At 54.5% G+C, this 19,228-nt stretch overlaps 5 protein-coding genes across 5 annotated transcripts; 1 reads left to right on the top strand and 4 right to left on the bottom strand.

Annotated features, from left to right (window-relative positions):
- Positions 1-405: 405 nt before the first annotated feature.
- On the bottom strand, positions 406-1,380 carry GUITHDRAFT_139609 (hypothetical protein; the record flags this gene model as incomplete). The annotated part of the gene is made up of 4 exons (XM_005831605.1): positions 406-495; positions 517-900; positions 1,064-1,160; positions 1,220-1,380. 4 exons carry the CDS (start codon positions 1,378-1,380, stop codon positions 406-408), a joined length of 732 nt encoding a protein of 243 aa, XP_005831662.1.
- A 1,006-nt stretch (positions 1,381-2,386) lies between these two features.
- Positions 2,387-4,025, bottom strand: GUITHDRAFT_72069 (hypothetical protein; the record flags this gene model as incomplete). Its single annotated transcript, XM_005831604.1, is given in 8 exon segments — positions 2,387-2,452; positions 2,508-2,753; positions 2,767-2,814; positions 2,902-2,930; positions 3,124-3,281; positions 3,372-3,434; positions 3,487-3,539; positions 3,753-4,025. Coding segments are annotated over 8 exon segments (936 nt in total), but the record flags the coding sequence as incomplete, so codon positions are not given.
- A 3,670-nt stretch (positions 4,026-7,695) lies between these two features.
- Positions 7,696-9,241, bottom strand: GUITHDRAFT_72003 (hypothetical protein; the record flags this gene model as incomplete). Its single annotated transcript, XM_005831603.1, has 8 exons — positions 7,696-7,788; positions 7,845-7,906; positions 7,953-8,038; positions 8,091-8,170; positions 8,218-8,298; positions 8,641-8,901; positions 8,959-9,082; positions 9,165-9,241. 8 exons carry the CDS (start codon positions 9,239-9,241, stop codon positions 7,696-7,698), a joined length of 864 nt encoding a protein of 287 aa, XP_005831660.1.
- A 5,859-nt stretch (positions 9,242-15,100) lies between these two features.
- On the top strand, positions 15,101-16,066 carry GUITHDRAFT_72031 (hypothetical protein; the record flags this gene model as incomplete). Its single annotated transcript, XM_005831602.1, has 1 exon — positions 15,101-16,066. One exon carries the CDS (start codon positions 15,101-15,103, stop codon positions 16,064-16,066), a length of 966 nt encoding a protein of 321 aa, XP_005831659.1.
- A 321-nt stretch (positions 16,067-16,387) lies between these two features.
- GUITHDRAFT_139605 (hypothetical protein) lies at positions 16,388-18,697 on the bottom strand (the record flags this gene model as incomplete). Its single annotated transcript, XM_005831601.1, has 15 exons — positions 16,388-16,436; positions 16,592-16,632; positions 16,677-16,725; positions 16,771-16,835; positions 17,003-17,038; positions 17,110-17,161; positions 17,191-17,238; positions 17,288-17,355; positions 17,419-17,592; positions 17,636-17,836; positions 17,887-18,009; positions 18,059-18,123; positions 18,179-18,335; positions 18,392-18,523; positions 18,662-18,697. 15 exons carry the CDS (start codon positions 18,695-18,697, stop codon positions 16,388-16,390), a joined length of 1,296 nt encoding a protein of 431 aa, XP_005831658.1.
- Between the last annotated feature and the right edge of the window lie 531 nt (positions 18,698-19,228).

Below are 19,228 nucleotides of genomic sequence, written 5' to 3'. Positions count from 1 at the left end.
GCCCATCTAACCCCACATCAGTGGTCAACAACGAAGACTCATTGGATTGGAGTTGAAAGACTTTCATGACGGACGGCGACTTCTGCGAATCAGGTCCAACGGAGGTCATGCTGCCAACGCTGACGTGGTCCAGCTTGAGGAAAACTCTGCCGGGAATGACGTCGCTCCCTGCTCTCCCTGTGGAAGAGAGTGGTAGGTTGCCTTCCTACATGCCCTTTGCCCCTTTCTCTTTCATGCGAGTGCCTCCCGCCCGTCCTGTTTCGCGAGGGAGAACTGAAGCATCAAATTGAGCGAATAGTAACAACTTCAAGGATGGATGTGTGTGTTCCCCCCCCCCACCTGCCCACCAACCCGCTCCCCCTCCCCCCCGCCCCTTCCGCTGCTTCTCCGAAGAGTATGAAGGGGTCAACGCACTTCAAGGGCGAGAAGGCGAACAAGTCGGAAGGAGCATCGCTCGTCCTGTTGAACCAGCTCGTCTCTCTCAGCGGCGACTTCCTGCCATCCCCGTCACCTCACCCTCACGTTGACCTCAGTGTCGTACCACTCCTGCATCCTGCTCTTGGTCTTGCCGATCTCCCTGTCGTCTTGGACCACGTAGGACCCCGGGCCGAGGTTGTAGCTGGCGAAGTAGGGAGGGATCACTTGGAAGATCTGACGGCAGAAGCAGACAAGTGAGAAAGACTGAAACTCCCTGCTCTCCCCCAGCACAGTCCAGCAACCTGATAGTTGATTTTCTCCGACGGCCTCCTGCCGTCCCAGCACGTCGGGGGTGAGCGACTGCTCCTCGTCCCCATCGTCGTTTTGAGCCGTTGCTCCGACCTGATGATCGTCCTGCCCCGTCCAGATCAGCGCAGCACGCGAGATTGGTAGATGGATGATCATTACAGTGATTCTCATTCTCTGACAACAACTGTGATCAACTGCACCATTGCAATCCATCAAACTGACAATATTCATACTGATTCTTGACTCGCACACAATCACACAAACGTTGATGTTGTCAACGACACATACAACTACCGTACAAAGAGCACGTGGATCACAGCCTTCACGCTCAACACACACAAACGATAAGATCATCTGCTGACAACCTCGCGATCCCGTTGTGGTCCATCATCTGCGGGAACGATACATCTGCAGATTCTGTCTTCCTCAGAAACCTGAAGGTCAAGGGGAGCCGGTCAACCTCCTACCATCCCGCTCCCCTCCTCTCGCTCACCACTCCACCTTTCGCATCGGCGACTTCCACTCCTGCATTCTGCTCTTGGTCCTCCCAATATCGCGGTCAGTGCCGACGTTGTACATGCCAGGACCAGGTGAGCTGGAATCAACAGCGTGAAGCTCCTTCCGAGGGCTCTGCCGCCGCATTCGAATGGACATTTCTCCGTGAGCTAGGCTAAGATCTTGACAGGTAGATGGTTGGGAGACAAGACAGTGAACAGAGAAGACAGGAGAGAGGAGAGTTTAGGAGAGAATAAGGGAGAGTACTTGGCGTCCAGATATGAGTCTGGTGGAGTTGAAATGTTTGAGGAGACGGAAAAGAAATTGAAGGAGGAGGATAAGGGAGGAGGGGAAGGAGGAGAAGGAAGGAGAAGGATGAGAGAGGAGAGGAAGCGGGGAGGGGGAGGAGGAGGAGGACAAGGGAGGAGGGTATGTTACTGTGTGTTTGGGTAGGAAGGGAGGAGGGGAAGGAGAGGGAAAGCTGGCAAGAGCCCTGATTTGTCCGTCGGGGAACATAACCTACCCCACCCCCCATTGGGTACCCTACCCCATTTACAGAGACAGGACCTCATTGAAAATTAACAATCACCCATTGTTTCTCAGTTTCAGAGTACGGTACAAGAACTACCCCTACCCCCCAATTCTCATTCACAACCCCCCCGATTTGCAATCCTGAAAGTTCACTCAACCAACTGCCTGGACGGACGTTGAAAACGTTACATCTAATCAATCATACTGTAACCGTCACCGTCACAGCTGAGCCGGGCCCTCCGGTGCCTCTTTACTCAAAGGTGCCAGTGAGTAACGGACCCGGCCGGGCCGGGAGCCACAGCTCTGAGTGCCACCGAACATCCCCCCCGGGCCCACCGGCACCGTGTGGGCCCGGATGGCCGCCGGTGGACCTTGGGCAAGGTCTGGGAGTTACTTGTATTTACTATGATGCTGCATTCCCCTCCTCTCCTCGATGAGTCATCTTTTCGGCTTTGCTGAGAACTTAACGCGCAGATCGTCGTAGCTGAATCAGCAGAAAGTCAGCGACAGTTGCGACGCAAGGAAGGGGAGGGATGGGGATGGGATGGGATGGGACGTGCAAGACAATTAGAAGTCATGATCCGAGTGTAGTCAGAGGTACGAAGAGCTGAGGACAAGAGAAGCAGAAGGTCGTTTACCTTGCAAGCATCTCGTCAGTGATGCTGGGAGCGATAGCTGCTTGAGCTTCGAGAAAATCCGACTGCAAGCAGTCAGATGGGCAAGAGGACAGCAGTGCAGACCTGACTAACTACCACATCTTCATGGGTCAGCGGCTTCCTCCCTCCTCCTCCTCCTCCTCCTCCTCCTCCTCCTCCTCCTCCTCCCTCCTGGGAGGACGGGCCGTTCACCTCCTCTGCCTCTCGAATCAGACGCTCTGCCGCTTTCTGCCATGCGTCGGCGCAGACAGCATAGAGGTCAGCTCCGGTGTAGTTGCCTGCGCCAGGCATCAAGTGCTGCTGGGGTACAGCTCGGCTCCTCACTCGAGCATCTCCTTGCCACTTCTGCGAGCTCCACGTCAGCATCGAGCCTCATCTTTCTTGTCAGGGCCGTCAGGACCTTGACCTGTGCCAGCAGTCAGCGAGGCCATCGTAGTCACCCTTGCTGTGCCTGAGCTTGCAAGCTTCCTCCTGCCTCTGCGTTCCCTCCAACTCCACAGTAGAGCAGCTTGTCGAAGCGACCTGGAGAGGAGTGATGAGCAGAAACATTTCTACTTCCTGCTCCTGCTCTTGCTCTTGCTCTTGCTCCTGCTCCTGCTCCTGCTCCTGCTCCTGCTCCTGCTTCCTGCCTAGCTGTCTTCTACCCTCCATACCAGGAATAGCGTGTACATGCTTTCCTTCATCTTGTTCTCCTCTCCTCCATTCCTCAACTCACCAGGACGGAGAAGCGCAGGGTCAATGAGGTCAGGACGGTTCGTCGCGCCCATAACGAAGAGATTTGCTCCTCCTCCCTCGTTTATCCCGTCCATCTCTGCCAGCAGCTGAGAAACCACTCGGTCCATGACACCCCCTGAGTCTGCCCCATTTCCCCTGCTCACCTCGGTAAGCTAGCAGCAAGCACTCCTCCTCCTCCTCCTCCTCCTCCTCCTCCTCCTCCTCCTCCTCCTCCTCCTCCTCCTTGACCTGTTAGGGGCGAGAGAATCTAGCTCGTCGAAGAAGACGACGCAAGGAACAGCTTCTCGCGCCCTGCAACCCTCTGCCGTCAGTGCTCTCGTTCTTGCCGCGCTCAGGCTCGAACCTCTTGAACACTTCGCGGATGTTCTTCTCGCTTTCCCCGACATACATGTTTATCTAGCCTTCGAGGTCAGAGAAGGAGCAGGGAGTCAAAAGAGGAGGGAAGGGATGAGCAGCAGGGTGAACATGCGAGACAACGAAGCAGGAGAGGTGGAAGGTAGGGATTAGGGCAGTGGGAGGGCGAGATGGGAGGGAGGGAGATCATGGCAGTGGGAGAAAGATGAGGACAGGAGGGAGGTCGTAGCAGCAGTCGAGGGGTTAGTACTAGACCAGCTCTGGCCCCTTGACGCTCATGAAGGAGAGCGAACACTGAGACGCCACCGCCTTCGCCACCAGCGTCTTGCCAGTCCCAGGGGGCCCATACAGCAGCACCCCCGACCTGCTCTTCAGCCCTGCAGGGGCGTCAGCCCGCCTGTAGCTGGGCCGCAAACTACTACCAGATTTGAAGAGGTTGGGGTGCTTGAGGGGCAGCTGGACTGTATCTAGAATCTCTCGTTTGACATCCTCCAGACCCCCGACGTCCTCCCACTTGACGTCTGGGACCTGCCCGGGACAGGTGTCAGGCGGACAGAGGGCGGCACAGAGCAGGAAGTCTCCTCCTCCTGCTCCTCCTGCTCCTCCTGCTTGTTCTCCTCCTCCTCCATCACCACCTCCTCATACGGTTCCTCCTTCTCCTTCTTATTCTCCTCGTCCTCGTCCTCGTCCTCGTCCTCTTCGTCCTCTTTCCCTGTCGTCGCACCTTGGGGGTTCCGATCGCGGTGGCGAGCTGGGCCTTCTGCATGTCCAGGGCCTCGTTGATGTCCCCCAGCGTCAGCTTGCCCGCGGTCAACTCCCCGGCGAGGATGTTTCCCTTGAGGTGGCGCAAAGAAGCAGCGCGGGACTGGAGGCACGTGAGGAAGGAGACGGAGGGCAGCGAGTCTGATCTCACGAGAAGGGCGATGATGTCCTCTTGGCTCCTCCCCACCATCTGCGAGGAGATTGTCTGATCCCAGTGTCAGGAGGCACTCTAATCGGATGTGGATACCTTTGCTGACAAGCTTCCTTCGGCGTTGGCCGAGAGGTCCAGAAGCGAATCGATCAGCACCTCCCTCTCTTCATCTCCCGGCCGCTTCACTTCCACATCGTGTGTGAAAAGCTGCCGAGTCTGCAATGAAAGCTTCTCTGCATCATCAGCAGAAGCTACGACGACGACTTTCTTGCATGCTCTCATCTTGCCGTCGTGATGAAAGGAGATCAATTCATCTCTGATCCGCCTCAACCATTTTCCCCCTGTCTGCCTTTCCCCCTCTTCATCCTCCAGCAAAAATTCTGAGCGGCGAAGGAGGAGGATGCAAGGAGCATGCAGTTTGCAATCCTTGAGAAGATATTCGTTAAATATCTTTTCAGCGCTATTGCAGGTTCACCTCAAGCAGCTTGTCTATACTTTCATCCTTTTGCTTGCTGCTTCCGATCTTGAACTTAGCGCAGTTTGCAACCACAACATCCACCTTAGAGACAGTCAAAACTGCGCCCCATCATCGCAATCGCGCATCACCCCAAGACGAGCAGCTGTGTGCCGCATCAAAGAACATTTTCCTGTCCCCTACATCATGGTCAGGTTCTCTTCTCGCACCTGAGGACCATCCTCTACTCACCTGCGGCCCGAACAACAAGAGAGAAAGGTTCATTTCATGCGACTGCAATGACTCGTGAAACAGAGGCTGCAGCAACTTGTGCAAGGTGACGATCTGCTTGAAAGTTAAATCGATTCTACCCATCTCCCGCCCTCGTCCTCGTCCTCGTCCTCGTCTTTCTCCTCCTCCTCCTCCTCCTCCTCCTCGCAGCATTTCCTTCTTCCTGGTCCTTGTCCGTGTCCTTCTACCTCCCTCCACATAAACGACAGTGATGATAATCGCATTGCGTTTTGGCAATCATGGTGTTCTCAAACAGGATGGGCAGAAAGACTTCACCATCTCGACGTTCATGTGCGGTGCGAATGCTTCGAGCGGTACAGGAGGGACCTAAGGCATCGAGTTGGACAGGGAAAGATCTGCAACAGGGCAGACCTTTGCGTTGATCGACCCCTCAAGCGTGACTCTTGTGCTATCCGAGTCGATGAGAAAGTATTGTTTGTGCATGGCTCCATCTACTTTCTGAATCTGAAAACAAGGAGAATTAAATACTGATGGCACATTGCAAGCACAAGACCTGAAAGAAAACCAGGGTATGTCCAGCCTTGAATATGTTCCGCCGCACTTGTTGCGGACAATCTACAATCTCCTCTGCACGATGTCAGATCACGGCGGTCATCAGTTTGCACGGTTTCATTTCACCGTCGTTCTCCTCTTCCTCCACTTCCTCCCGCTCTGTCGCCGCTCTTAATATCGATCTCGCGCTCTTAACCCACACGCCGATCATGTCATCCTTCAATCATTGGTCATCAGAGCTGCTGCTCGAGATAGGAGCATGTCACCATTTCGAAGGCGAACTTCTTGAAAGGAAATGAGGTCAGCGCCCTGGAGCGAGTCAGGCGACAGTCATTGGATATCAAATGTGACAACCTGACATTCTCATCCGATGCCTCGGAGTCTATCCTTGAGACGCGAGCAAGCACCACACTCTTCGCACACTCGAGCTTCTCGTCGAACCTCCTCACGGTCACTCTCCCATCCTCTTCCTGTCCACCAATCCTCAACATCTCCATCATCCCACGTCGCACAAGGAGGGAGCGGCCTCGAGAGCAGGACGCGATGGAGCAAGCATGAGGTTTGCAGCTGCACTTCACAAGTTTGATCCTAACAAGTTTCCTGCGGTAGTTTTGCTGTTATCATACAGGAAATGTTCTCATTCTTATTCAATCACCTCGAATTCGGGCTCCTAATCTCAACCCAGTCACCATCAAATGCATTCAGTCGCTTCAGAACACAAAGCTGAGGCAGCCCGTCACATCTCATTCAACATCTCCGCATGAGACTTGCCGCTGCTCCGGCATGACCTCCCAAGGACCCTAAAGTCCTCTCCTGAAAACCCTGCCATGGGAGAGGTTCCAGTCGCATGCGCTGGACGAAGGCGTTACAAGTTTGACGAGGTGAGCATCCCATCGCTACCATCTCACATCCGTTGCTACGTCTCTTGATCTTGTCTCCAGCTCCTCCCTCCTCGCCATCGCCGGCATCCCTTCCATGATCCTTTCAGCAAGGGAGGTAGATGGTAGGCAGGAAAGCACCTTAGAAAGCTGGAGACGCGTAAAATGTCTTGAAGTTCCTGCGGGATCTGCGCGTGAACTTCTTTTACGGCACTAGAGTACCTTGACATGTCGTCCTCACCTCCTCCTCCTCCTCCTCTACCTCCTCCTCCTCGCTGGCGCAAGTCTGGTGCGGCGATGCGGCCATAGATGGCATTCTGGCCGGGTCCGCCGGCCCGGCTGGCCGGCCGATCGGGCCGGCCCGGTCACTGCGGGCCCGGGGTGACTCAGGCCCCGGGAACCGTTCGGAAGCCTGGCACTGCAGTGCGGCAGTGCGGCAAGTTCCAATGATGAACTTCCGAACCGACGGTCCAAGGAAGTTCGGGCCGAGTTCCGAGTTCCGAGTTCGGGAACTTCGGACTCTCGCCCGGCGCCGTTTCGGAATGCCGCACTGCCGCACCGCCCGGTGCCGGGCCCGGCCATGCGCCGGGCCGGAGTCAGCAGCGTCACGCTGGCCCTGAGTCCCATCTAATGCCGAAACCGTGCCAGGGCAACCCGAACCGCAGGCTCCGAGCGGCGGCAGCCTGAGGGCCCTCGGTGTGGCGATCGGACTGATAGGCCAGCCTCCGGCGGCGATGGGCCCACTCTCAGGCTGCCGCGCCAACGAGGACTCCGGGGACTGCCAGTCAGCGGCGGCCGCAGCGCGGCCTGGCAGTGAGACCGTCCCTCTGAGTTTAGACTCAGTGAATAGCCTGGCTGATGGGCCGTCGAACTCACGGAGGCTTACTCGACCGTCCGACTACTACCACTATTAACGGTTGAGTACCGTACTCAGCAACCGTGAAGGCTTCAGCAACTAGGCTAGACTCAGGGCCTACAGCGCAGCCGTCGTTACGGTACCGTACACTGTCCGATCACGCTGGCCGGGCAGTCGGCCGGGCACTGCCGCGGCCCCTGGCACACCGGGCCGGGCCCAGGGACCGTACCGTCGGACGTTGAAACTGAGTCAGCAAAAATCTGATGTTATTCTTTGTTTTTCTTTGATTCGTCTTAACTAAATTCTGGTGCTCCGAAGCCAAAAACCATCTTGATCCTGTCAAAAAAATTGCGCTTCCAGCCTTCCTCCACCACGCGGGGCATGTCCTGGGTATGCAGTCAACCAAAAGAGAGACAGTAATGCCAAATCTAATCAGCTCTACATGATTTCCATGAGCGTCAGAGTATGGGATGCCGGTCTGTTTTAGTTTAAGTCGACAGGTTCCTGTAGGAAACCTTACAGAAGATTCGTTTCCACACATATGACGCACCCTCCCCAGGTTCGGTAAACTCAAGGCTGCACTTGGATCGAACTCCAGCTGGCCAGGAGCTTTGTCTCCACTCCCAGACAAGTTTGCTGGAGAGGCATTGTTAGCATTGACCGAACAAACTCCAGAAGAGATGGATACCTGTTCATTTCACATTCTAACACCTTCCCAACGATGGCTCCATCAAAGAGCACGATCTCTTCTCCAACGGAGGTTCCAACCTGCATGCACCTTCACTCTCACGACAGACTCTCAAATTATGCTGCACCTGAGCTTTGCTCTGTGTAAACGCCATCACCTTAGGCGGGATGGTGAAGCATTCAAAGATCTGCGGACGGTCAGTAACGGTCTCGGCTCCATCATTGACTCATACCTCGCGTGCGGGAGCATTGAATTCTGTTGTCAGCTCAATGGTAGTTCCCTTGTGATCAGCGTTGGAAGCCTGCTGCTTCGATGCCTCGGGTTTTGCGTCAGAGGTTCCGTTTGACTTGGGCTATTTGCGACATTCAGATAAATCTCAACCAAGACTGTCTGCGTTCACCTTCTCTGCCTCACGGTTGTTCGAGCTGGTCACTTTATCGGTACAAGTTTGACCAGCTTGTTCCTTCAATTTTTCTATTGTCTCAACTATGATCTCACGAACCTTGAGCCCCAAGTCAGAACAAGAAGAATCCCCTGACTCGCTGCACACCTTCTTCTGACCATGAGTCTTGGCGAAGTCGTTGGCAGCTTTGAACTCAGCCCCTTCCTTGTTGAACTTGACTTGAATCTCAAAGTTGTCGAGATCCTCTACTGTATCGATGCACGGCATCACGTACGTCCCCTTGGAGGTCGAAACCACTTCTCCAGCAGCATTCTTCAGCGTTGATTCCCATTTCACTGCGAGCTCGATTTCATAGATCAGCACAACTTTGTTCCCCTTCCTCCTGTTGACGCATGCTTCTCCAGTGCACTTGTCGACCTTCCAACAATTGAGGTCGCCTGTCAACCCCGGAAATGCGTCTCGAACATTCTGGAGCACGTAATTTCCTGCAGTTTGTGAGAGGAGAGGAGAGAAAGTAGATGCACAACCTTCGAATGATTTTTGGAACTCTTCTTTGAAGAACGGAAAGCAATCATTCTCGGTCCAATGCCTGCAGAATGGTCAGAATAGCCAATCCAGAGCATGCGAGGGTAGGAGGAGGACAATGCACGAAGGACAGAAAGAAAGGTTACCATCCATTTACGTTTCTTCCTCCCTCTCCAAGCTCCTGAACTTTCCATCGCGGATCACCTTCTCCAAACTTTGCCATTCTGTTGTCAAGCAAACAGTTACTGAAGCCCTTGTACCACGATGCGGGCATCAACTTCGAAGCGATCTTCTTTGTAAACTACAAGCCTGCTCATACCATTTGTATCTTGAAAGTGACATTTACACATTTCTGAAGATGTCTCGAAGCTTTCACGAAAGTACAACTTTGCCTATGTGTTCAAATGTTTCGCAACCCGAACATGAATTTGTCATCTACCTTCCTTCATCGTCTTTCTTCTGCTATTCTAACCTTTGCATGTTAAGGTCATACAACAATCATCATTCACTTTCAACATGTACTCGTCTATGAACAGTGTTATGCCTCAGTTTTGTTTCTGCTTCCACTTGCTCCCTGTCGTATCTTCTCTGCGTTCTTTCCCGCTCAGACATAGAGCACTCCAGACTTTCTAGAAGCTTCCGCGGCAAGGGGTAGTGTTGACTGCCCAGTCTGCTCCTACCTTTCTATAGGGTTTTCAGTAATTTACCATGATTAGGTATACAGTCAAAACAAATAATACTAATATTTACTTACTTATATAATTTATGGGGTATAGGTGGGTGATATTTCGTTGAATTCTGCACGTGGAAGTTGCTCTATCCTACCCCCACTGCTCCCCGCGCTACCACGGGTCCCTGGAAATCCAACTCCGCAGACCGTCGGCTGAGGGCCGGGCGGCCCGGCCGCGGGGCCCGGGGAACGGTTCGGTTCCGGCCGGCCCGGCGCCGCCGCGCCGTGCCATGATCGAACAGTGAGTCACTCGGTCGGACTAGACTCGGGGACTCTAGTCGAATCGGACGGTCCGCGAGGGCGGCCGGGCTCGAGTCACCGGGCCGGTCGGACTCCGGGCCGCGTAGGCTCACGGCGCCGGGCGGTCACCTACGGTGGTCACCGGCCCGGCCCGGGCATCATCGGCCATGACTCAATGATCCGATGATCCGTGGCATGCCCGGCAGCGCGGCCGCGCATTCCGGCGACTCGGGCCCGAGTCCGTTCAAATGATTCAAACGGTGTACGGTAGTACGCTGGGGTTTTCGCCGTCCCGGCATCACTGGGCCGGGTACCGTCCGCGGTACGGTAGCGGCGGCCCGGGCCGCCCGGGCGCCGCCGGGTGCCGGCCCCTGGGGACCGTCCGCCGGGGGGGAGCGTGCGGCGCGGCACGGGCCGCGCCGCGCCCCGGTGCGGCGGTCACGGTCGTTGATGACCGTCGATGAACTTTCAAGTTTGACAGGAGTGACCGGCGGCGCCGGGGCAGAGTCACTGAAACCATGACCTGTATCTCAGTCACGGTGCTGACTCCCGAATCGTTGTTATTTTCCACTTTATCATGATCCTTCCATGCTGTAATTGCTTTGATTTCTTCGTTACTACCACATATCCTTTTTTGACCATCAAATTCCTCCAGTTGGTATCATGACTTTATTGTGTACCCCCTTCAGTCTAGTCCAAAGAGCCGGTAGTTTTGTCCGAGACCAGCTGTAAGGTACTCAGGCGGATATGAAGAAGACAAGGCATACCTTCCGAAAGGTAGTGATTTCGTTGCTACTTCCTGACTTTACGTGACAGACGCACCCAGTCACGGCTTGTACATTTGCTCCGAAACGACGCAGCGGCAGGTACTACCCCATTTTTCAGCAGATCAGTACCCGGTATAGTACATGACATGCTGACATCTGGCACGTCACCAGTATCATGCTGACCAATTCAATCACGATGCTGACGGAGCGGAGCACGTAACTGAACTGAATATGATCTCCAAGGAGAGGCAAGCAAGCAGAACACGACCGAGCATGACGGAAGTCCACGCTGAAGGATCCGAGTCCCAACACAGAAGGGAGGATCCTCATGCAACAAGGCCTTTCCATTTCGATGATAAGGTCTGGACGACGTTTTCTCAATGCAAGAGAAAGAAACTTACAGCGTTGTGGAGCTCAATTCAACTCCTTCGCAAACGAATCGCCTCGAAGGAAGTAGGGACAGAAGCGATTCTGCCTTCAATACTCGAGCATCGATAGTTCGATGCATTGTACATTCTGTAATTCTTTACTTTTCTTTGTAAGATTCAATTTTTGTGATATTCTTTCCTTTTTCTGAATTAAATTCGTGATTTCGAAACAGCAGTTCCAACACATTCCTCTTTTGTCCACACACGCCTTTAAAATGAGGAATGAAGATGCTTTGTAGTCTTTTACCATGTAAAATGTCATATATGAGTAGACTGCATATGTTGTGTTTTGATTGCCTGTGAGCAATCCTCTTACTCAAGGATATCAAATGTCGCAACCTGGCATGATCGCACAGTCTCCGTGGCGTGATTCATCATTGTCATCATCATGTTTCGAACTTGGCGATAACGAGTGATCTTGTTCCAAAGGCATCTGCAGCCGCACTGCCCTAAACTTAAGAGATCTATTATTGCGGTTTGCCCTTGTGATATCACAAAGGCAGTTGCCTTTGTGCTGTCACGGTGGCACTCAGATCATCGGCACTGATCCGATTGAAAGTTGAACAATGATTTTTAACAAGTTGAACAATGATCATCTGATGGAATCAGAAGCGCCGCGGGGTGCCGCCGGGTGCCTGGCGCCGCCGCATCTAGGTCCGGCGTACATCCGGGCGCTCCAAGACTCGCAAGTGACTACATTACTCAGCGGCCGTCCGACAAGTTTCGCTTTACTGATACCTTCACTCAACTGACAAGTTGCGGCACTGAGTGCACTGAGTCACCAGGGCGGCCACCGTACAGTGTTGCAGCCGGGATAGACCGTACTCTCACACTGCCATGATCAGCACTGCGGCACTCAGTGACTCACGGTCGGAGACGGTGCCGCAGTGCGGCGGCGGCTCCCGGACTGGAACCGTGTCAACACTGGCCGGCGGCAGCCGCGTCAGCGTCGCCGAGTCGCCCATCCGGCCGGACTCAGGTAGGGATGACCTCGCTCCTAGGCTCAAGTCCGATCAGTGCCAGTACCGTAGTGCCAGGCAGTCCGAGCCTCGGAGGCGGGGTCACACCATGTGTCGCGGGAGGCTGCCGTCACTGACTGTCGATGATATTACTCAATGTTAAGCGAAATTATGACCGAGGATGCGGTCGAAGAGGTTTCAACATACAAGACACTGAGAAATTCGTGACGCCAATACTAATCTTTCTAATTGCTGCCCCCAAACTTTACTGATACCTTCACTCAACTGCGGTCTGCAACTGTGCCAGTAGTGACCAGCGCACTGCGGCAGCCCTCAGAGCTGACCAAAGATCAGGAAGCGAGCAGGCGATGATGGGTAGGAAAGCCTGTGGTGGGACATGCTGAGCATACGCAGCATACAGATGATCATTGATCTTCCTCTGCGCTGCCGCTTTCCGAGTCAGGGCCAAGTTTGCGTTAAGCCAGGTGATCGGACCCGGTCACTAATACCTCACTGCGGCACTTGGCATGCGCATCCCTCCGTCGGTCAAGGGCTGCGGTGCCTGCAGGTCACCATGTGTGTCACCTCCCCAGGATGTCGTAGCAACCCATCACATTTGTCACAGTAGCCCCCGTTAGCTGGAGCATGACCGGAAGCCATGAAAAAATTTGTCCACTGCAGCAACACTGGAAGGCATCTCCTTGGAAAGGCGTTTCAGTGGCCACAGCAATCTTCGCAGAGCCTTTACCTGACTTGCAGTCCAACGGACCTTCAGTTTGCTTACTGCACACGCCCGTTGCCTTGTAGTGATGGGGGGAGTGGGTTCAACCCACAGAAGGGCATGGCCTACACGGCGTTCCGGTCTGCGAATGCCAAGTTTGTTGGATGGGCGGGAGGAAATTCCATCTTTCAGCATTCATTGGACGTCACCTACCACGCAGCCAGCCACTCTTACCGGCATCGGGATAATGATGGAGCTGATTTGGATCCATCAACTCGCAGCGAGTTCATGCTGGGGACGTCGTCCCCATGCCGGCTTCCTTCTTGGACACTCACAGGTACTTGATGAAGCAGGGGATCTGGGAAGAATGCCTCCTTGGCGCAGCTCACGGCAAGGACCGGATCCCATCGCCCAACCTCTTCAGGACCTCTGGCAGCTTTTGTAGTTTCGAGTCAACTTTTCCAAGCGTCAGCGAGCCTTGTTGGCAGATTATCCAGCTTCCGAGGCTGCCCAACTTCGAGTAGCGGCAGGCAACCCCGTTGATATGCAAAGTACAAAACTTTGAGGTCTCCGTGCCGCAACCCATCAGCAGATTTGCGACGTCGAAGCACTTGCACTGAGCAACTTGCTGTCAACGCTCAGTTGGGGAACTTGAATGCTGCGCAAGAAACGTTGGAGGGTAGGAACGTGTGTCGTCTTCACATTGAAGAGCTGGTCAGTTAAGACCCAGCTCAATAGGGCTTTGTTCCAAATGTTTCAGTTCTGCATTGAGGTCCTTCAAGCGAGTCTTCAATGTACGGTGTGCTGAACTTTTGGCAGGCTAGTCCCTAGTTGCCACGGACCGGAATCTTGACACCAACTTGAAGGTCGTCGTCGGATTCCCATGCCACCGTGACCGCCGCCGGCAAAGGCAAACACTGTGACAGCCGCGAGTGCCGTCCAGTGCCCAGGCTGCAGGCCTTACGGGTACAAATACTATCATTCCGCTCTGCTCACGGTACCCGTTGAACCGTTGACCAGCCAGTGACTGAAGTTCACACCGTAGTGACGGGCGACCACTGCGGCCAGATCCGAGAGCGGCAGAGTCACTGCCAGTCACCTTCCGTGACGGAACTTGGCGGTCTGAGCCTGTGGCAGGTGAAACTTCCGAAGTTCGAAAAGTGCCGTGCGGCACTGCGCGGCAACAGCCTGGACATTCGGCGGGCCGGGCCACTCGGGCGGCAGCACTCAGTCACTCAGATTCCGAAGACCGTACCCGGTCGCTCTGCCCGGCTCTGCCGCAGCGGCTGAGCCCGGGCTGCGGCGCCGTTGCTGGGGAAACTTTGGAATGTAACGGTCAACCCGTTACGCATGCGGCAAGCCATTGTGATGTTGACATTCTTCGTTACATCTGTAACGTACATTCAGGGATGCGAGCTTGTAGCTCTGCAGAGTTAAGTTAAAACTCCTCGCCAGGGATATCGGGGGTGGGGGGTGGTACCCGTGTAACTGGTTGACTCAGTACGTTGATGGTGGGCGGTTTGCTCCAACAAGCTGGGCTGGAAGGATGGGGACTGGAGGCGAACTTGTATAGGAATGGACAAGGAAATATGGCGATAGAGGGCATGTGGGGCCTGACTAGATGCCATCGAAACATGGAAAGTGGCCAGGAGTGAAAATAGTCTGGGATCGCACATGGGTACCTTACCTGGCCGTTGGGGAGGGGTGGGGTCATGTGGGGAATACTGACGCCTGCGGGTCAAACATGGCGATGGAAATTGTGCCGGTGGAGAAGTGGGGAGAGCGGTTGATGCAGGAAGCTCTTTGAGATGCGAGAAGAAGGAACTCTGAGAGATTGGATGCATTGAAAGAGAGGAGAGAACGGGAAGATTGTTGACCAAAGACGGAGAGACGAAGAGTGGCTAAGGGGGAGGAAAAGTGGGGGAGGGCGAAGAAGAAAGTTAAGGAGATGGAAGAGATGAAAAAAGACGGATAAGCACTTGGAGAATATAATCACAGGGCAGGCAAACTGTGTATGTATGCTTGTGGCAAGCCAGAATGATAGGTAGATAATGGTTGTCATCATAGGCCTTAGGGTGAGCATTAGTTTGACTAGTTCACGTGTAACAAGTTCTCTTGAAATAAGCCTTATCTTTGTTGCTGACAATCGTTTTCCTCAGGTGGGTTATGAGCATGCCGGTTGAATAACAGAACGCGGTCCACCGTTACCACAAGTCACCGCCACCCTTCTTCCAGGAATGAACACAGTTGTTGATACCACCGTTCACTGCCCAGTCCTCACATTCGGGAATGTCACCAAGGGGAATTGGGAAGTCAAGGAATCTGAATATCAGCTGGGACCCAAGATCGGAGAAGGAGCCAATGCCATCATTCACAAGTGCCAGCTCAGCGGCATGACATGCGTTGCCAAGCAGCTCAAGAACGGAGTGGATGCTGGCTCTCAAGCGTACAAGGATCTAGTGATGGAGCTGGAGATCTTGACTTCAGTCCAGCCCCACCCCAACGTCGTGCGTTTCTGGGGAGCATGCATCGTCAACCCCAACAGCCCCATCATCTTCGAGGAGTTCGTGGATGGCCCGACGCTGGAGACTTACATCTCCAGCAGGAACGGCTCGCGGCTTCCCAAGCCCACCATCTTCGGCTGGAGCCTCGATCTCCTCCGTGCGCTTGACTTTCTGCACAACCGCGACCCCATCATCATCCACAGAGACTTGAAGCCAGCCAACCTCATGCTCACCAAGGACCTGCAGACGCTGAAGCTCGCAGACTTCGGCATGAGCAAGAAGGTGGAGAGGTCGCAACGCGACACGAAGCACCACAAGGGGTACACAGGGACGGTGAGGTACATGGCTCCTGAGGTCTTGAGCCAGCGGCAAGGGAACTACAACGAGAAGGCTGACGTCTTCAGCGCCTCTCTCATAATGTGGTACATCGCTACCTCCCAGCGCCCTCCTGGCAAAGACCTCAACGAGATTCGTGTGGCCCTGCAGAATGGTGCAGTGCCCAAGAGCCTCCACGACCGTCCTCCCCTCTCTGCCGTGGGCTGGAAGGGGCTGGAGGATATTATCTCTCGCATGTGGGAGCATGACCCGGCCAAGCGACCCTCTGCCATGGAATCCATCGAGGAGCTCAACAAGTTGCCAGACAAGCCTGATATCAGCATGGGAGTCGCTCCGAAGCAGCAGTGCTGCTGTGTGCAGTGAAAGTTTTCTTTGCACGCGCGCTCTATATCATCTCGGGACCCTCGTGACCTCTTGCTATGGGAGACGATTTTTATGCTTGCGGGGAGATAAGCCGAGGAGCGCAGCGCCGGGCGCCGGGTAGACGATCGAAATCATTTTGAATTATTCCAAACACTTTGAAAGTAATACAAAAGTTCATCACTTGAATGGAGCTTCCGAAGGGAAGCTGCTAGGAGGAGAGGCAGTCCCACGAGGAGCAGGAGTTGTCGGTGACGGTCTTGTGGGGGTTCGAGTGCTCCTGATTCATGTGAGCGCAACTCAACGCAAGTCGATCTCCCCGCCTCAGTGCACCATGTCCCGCGTCCTCTTGAGTAGCTTCATGATTCCAGACCTGCGGGTCACAGACACGAGTAAGTGGAGGATGAGGAAGGAAAGGGGTTGGCAAGGGAGGGAAGGACTGCGGGATTGACGGATGGAACGAGGGTGCGAAGGAGAAAAGGAGGTCAAGGATGCGATAGAAGAATGGAAGGAAGGAGCTAGTTGTACCTAAATTCGTCCTCTAGGCTGTTCTTCTTGGACTTGAGCGGCTGCTTAGCAAGGTCAATCCGCCGCATCCTCCGCCTCGGTCAACCATCTCGTCCCATCGGTCGTGATACTCAACGAACTCGTGAACTACACGCCTGGTTGGCATGTCAGCAGCGGTTACCGCAAGGGCTGGAGGCAACCTGAAGATTTCCTTTGCCTTTGTCGATGACTTCTTGGCCGAAGTTGCTTCCGCGCTCGCCAGTAGCTGGTCCAAAGTTGAGCAGCGACGGCCAGTGAGTAGTATGGGAGCAAAGGGAGAGAGGGAGGGAGGGAGAGAGGGAGGGAGGGAGGGAGGGAGGGAGGGAGGGAGGGAGGGAGGGAGGGAGGGAAGGAGGGAAGGAGGGAGGGAGGGAGGAATACTCCCTATTACACCTGTTTCTCACGCGTGGCGAACTCTTTTTGATTTTCCTAGGAAACAAGGGTATGAGTTAACGATGTGCAGGTCACAGGGAAGGAAAGAGTTGGACACAGAGTAGGACCTTGAGAGTTTGATCGATCTTTGTTTGACATCTGGGCATGTTCGAGTCAAGACTGCAACCATGAAAGTTCTAGAGAGTCACTTGCGCTGCTCCGCGTGAACCAGTGGAGTGCAGTTGAACTTCTTCTCCCTACCCAGCACCCGTCAGACACGTTCGGAGGAGGACGACAGCCCCTCACTTCTCATGGAACTGAGCCTCCATCTCCTCCCTCAGCATCCGCTCATGGGCCGCCAGTGTGCCCTGGCCCTGTGAGGTAGCGCAGGAAGGCAACTAGTGAGCTCGCAAGCTCGTAGTTGAGTGACGGTGTACCTGCAGCTGCACCAGCACGGCAGCCACCAGTCCGACAAGAACCAGCAGCATAAGCAACACGTCCACACAAGAGCGTCCAGCGGGAGTGCCCCCGGAGTTCTTGCTTGGCTTCTCCTTCTCTTCTCCTCTGCTGGCTGCTAGCGATTGAGGTTTCACTTGAGGAAGAAACTCAACCTGTTCCACAGCATCAGCTTCGTCTGTGCTTTGAGGAGGTAACCTGCTGAACAGGTGGCGCTACTGATGGCATTTTTGCTTGGAGCCTGATTCTGCTCCTTGGCGCGCCTTCTGCCTGCTCCTCCACAGCGGTCTCTTCAACCCTCTCCTCTGCTCTCTCTTGCTCCCTCTCCCTTTCATCCTGCTCAGCGCCGCGTCTGAATTTTTCCAGTCCCCTGATGAGACCTCGACATTCGTACACTTCCTGCGGTCTCCCATCAGCTTCTGTCAACCGCCTGCGACTCTCTCTCTCACCCCCGACTCTTGACTGCGCAGTCGGAGGGAGATAGTGGAGCCCGGAGCTCCCACGATGAGGTCCTTGACTTGCTGCACGGACAAGCCTGTGGTGCAAGTAAACTCTGTCTCCTTGCTGTCGTCCTGTCACATCCTATCAGCCCATGGCTTTGGCAGAAGGCTGGAGATCAACCCTGACGGCCGTGATGAGGTCATCAGGTCGGATCACTCCCGCAAACTGCTTCTCCGCGGCGCCTCCTGCTCGTTGGCATGGCGTCATCCCTCAAGGTCAGGAGCCGCACATGGCACGAACCTGGAACGAGCATGTCTACGATGACGTGCGTCCCGTGCGAACCTGACTTCTCAGGAGCACTCAGCAGGAGCCCGACCCCAGCGTTGGAGAGGTTCTTCTCTCCTCCCTCCTTCCCTGATAGATCATACACAGGAGGATTTCGGAGATCCCTCAAGGTCTGTGCAGGCAAGCGGTTGAGATTTTTGGGACTTTTGACGCCGTGAGCAGCCTTACCTTGTTTATCTTTGCATTGATCGCAACTAACGGAACAAGAATGAGAATGGACATGAGATAAGGTTTGAGAGCAAAGTCACCGATATCTTCAGCCTCTTCGCTCAAGTTTTCAAGCAAACTCCGTTTGTACTCCTGGCAGCGATTTTAGTTTGCAACTTGAGTTGTCATCATGGGACACAGGGACTCGCCGAGTCGGAGTAAATTGAAAACAGATCAACTTCACAAACAATCTTCTCAACAGTCTCTGTCTTCAACACGTTCTCATCTCACCTGCTTCTCCTTGGCCGTCTTTCCAGTCTCCGCCATGGCCGGGTCGCAAGACTTGAAAAAAGTAGTCAAAGGTTTCAGAGTTGACCGCGAGTTGACTCTCTCGACGTTTCAGCGCGGGGATGAGGGTAATTCGGTCAGAGTGGGGATGGGGGCAAAATCGGAGTGGCTGATGGGAGCGGGAATCCCAAGATGCAGGAACGAGGGAGTGGAGGGAGGACGAGAGGGAGGGAGGGATGGGGGGTGATCCCACGGTAATCATCATGATCGACGCAAGAATCGCTGGCATGGCGGCGGGGGGGTATTGTCCAGCGCGCAGTTAAGTGAAGGTATCAGTTAAGTTTGGGGGGCAGCAGTTGGCAGGATTGGGTTTGGTTCTCGCTGTCTTTTCTCTTCTCGCCGTTTGGCCTGTGCGACAGTGTCAGGGTCAAGCCTCCTCGACTCTCCTGATTGTCCTCGTACTGATCTTTAACTTAACTTTGAGTAAAAGTTGGTCAAGGGTCACCTCCTCCTCGCCGACTCGACTCTCCTGATTGTACGGTCCTTGTACTGCCTGATTTTTCCCTTAAC

This window comes from Guillardia theta (genome assembly GCF_000315625.1).
Source record: "Guillardia theta CCMP2712 unplaced genomic scaffold GUITHscaffold_39, whole genome shotgun sequence".
Lineage (NCBI taxonomy): Eukaryota > Cryptophyceae > Pyrenomonadales > Geminigeraceae > Guillardia > Guillardia theta.
This window is presented reverse-complemented; position numbering and strand designations above follow the sequence as displayed.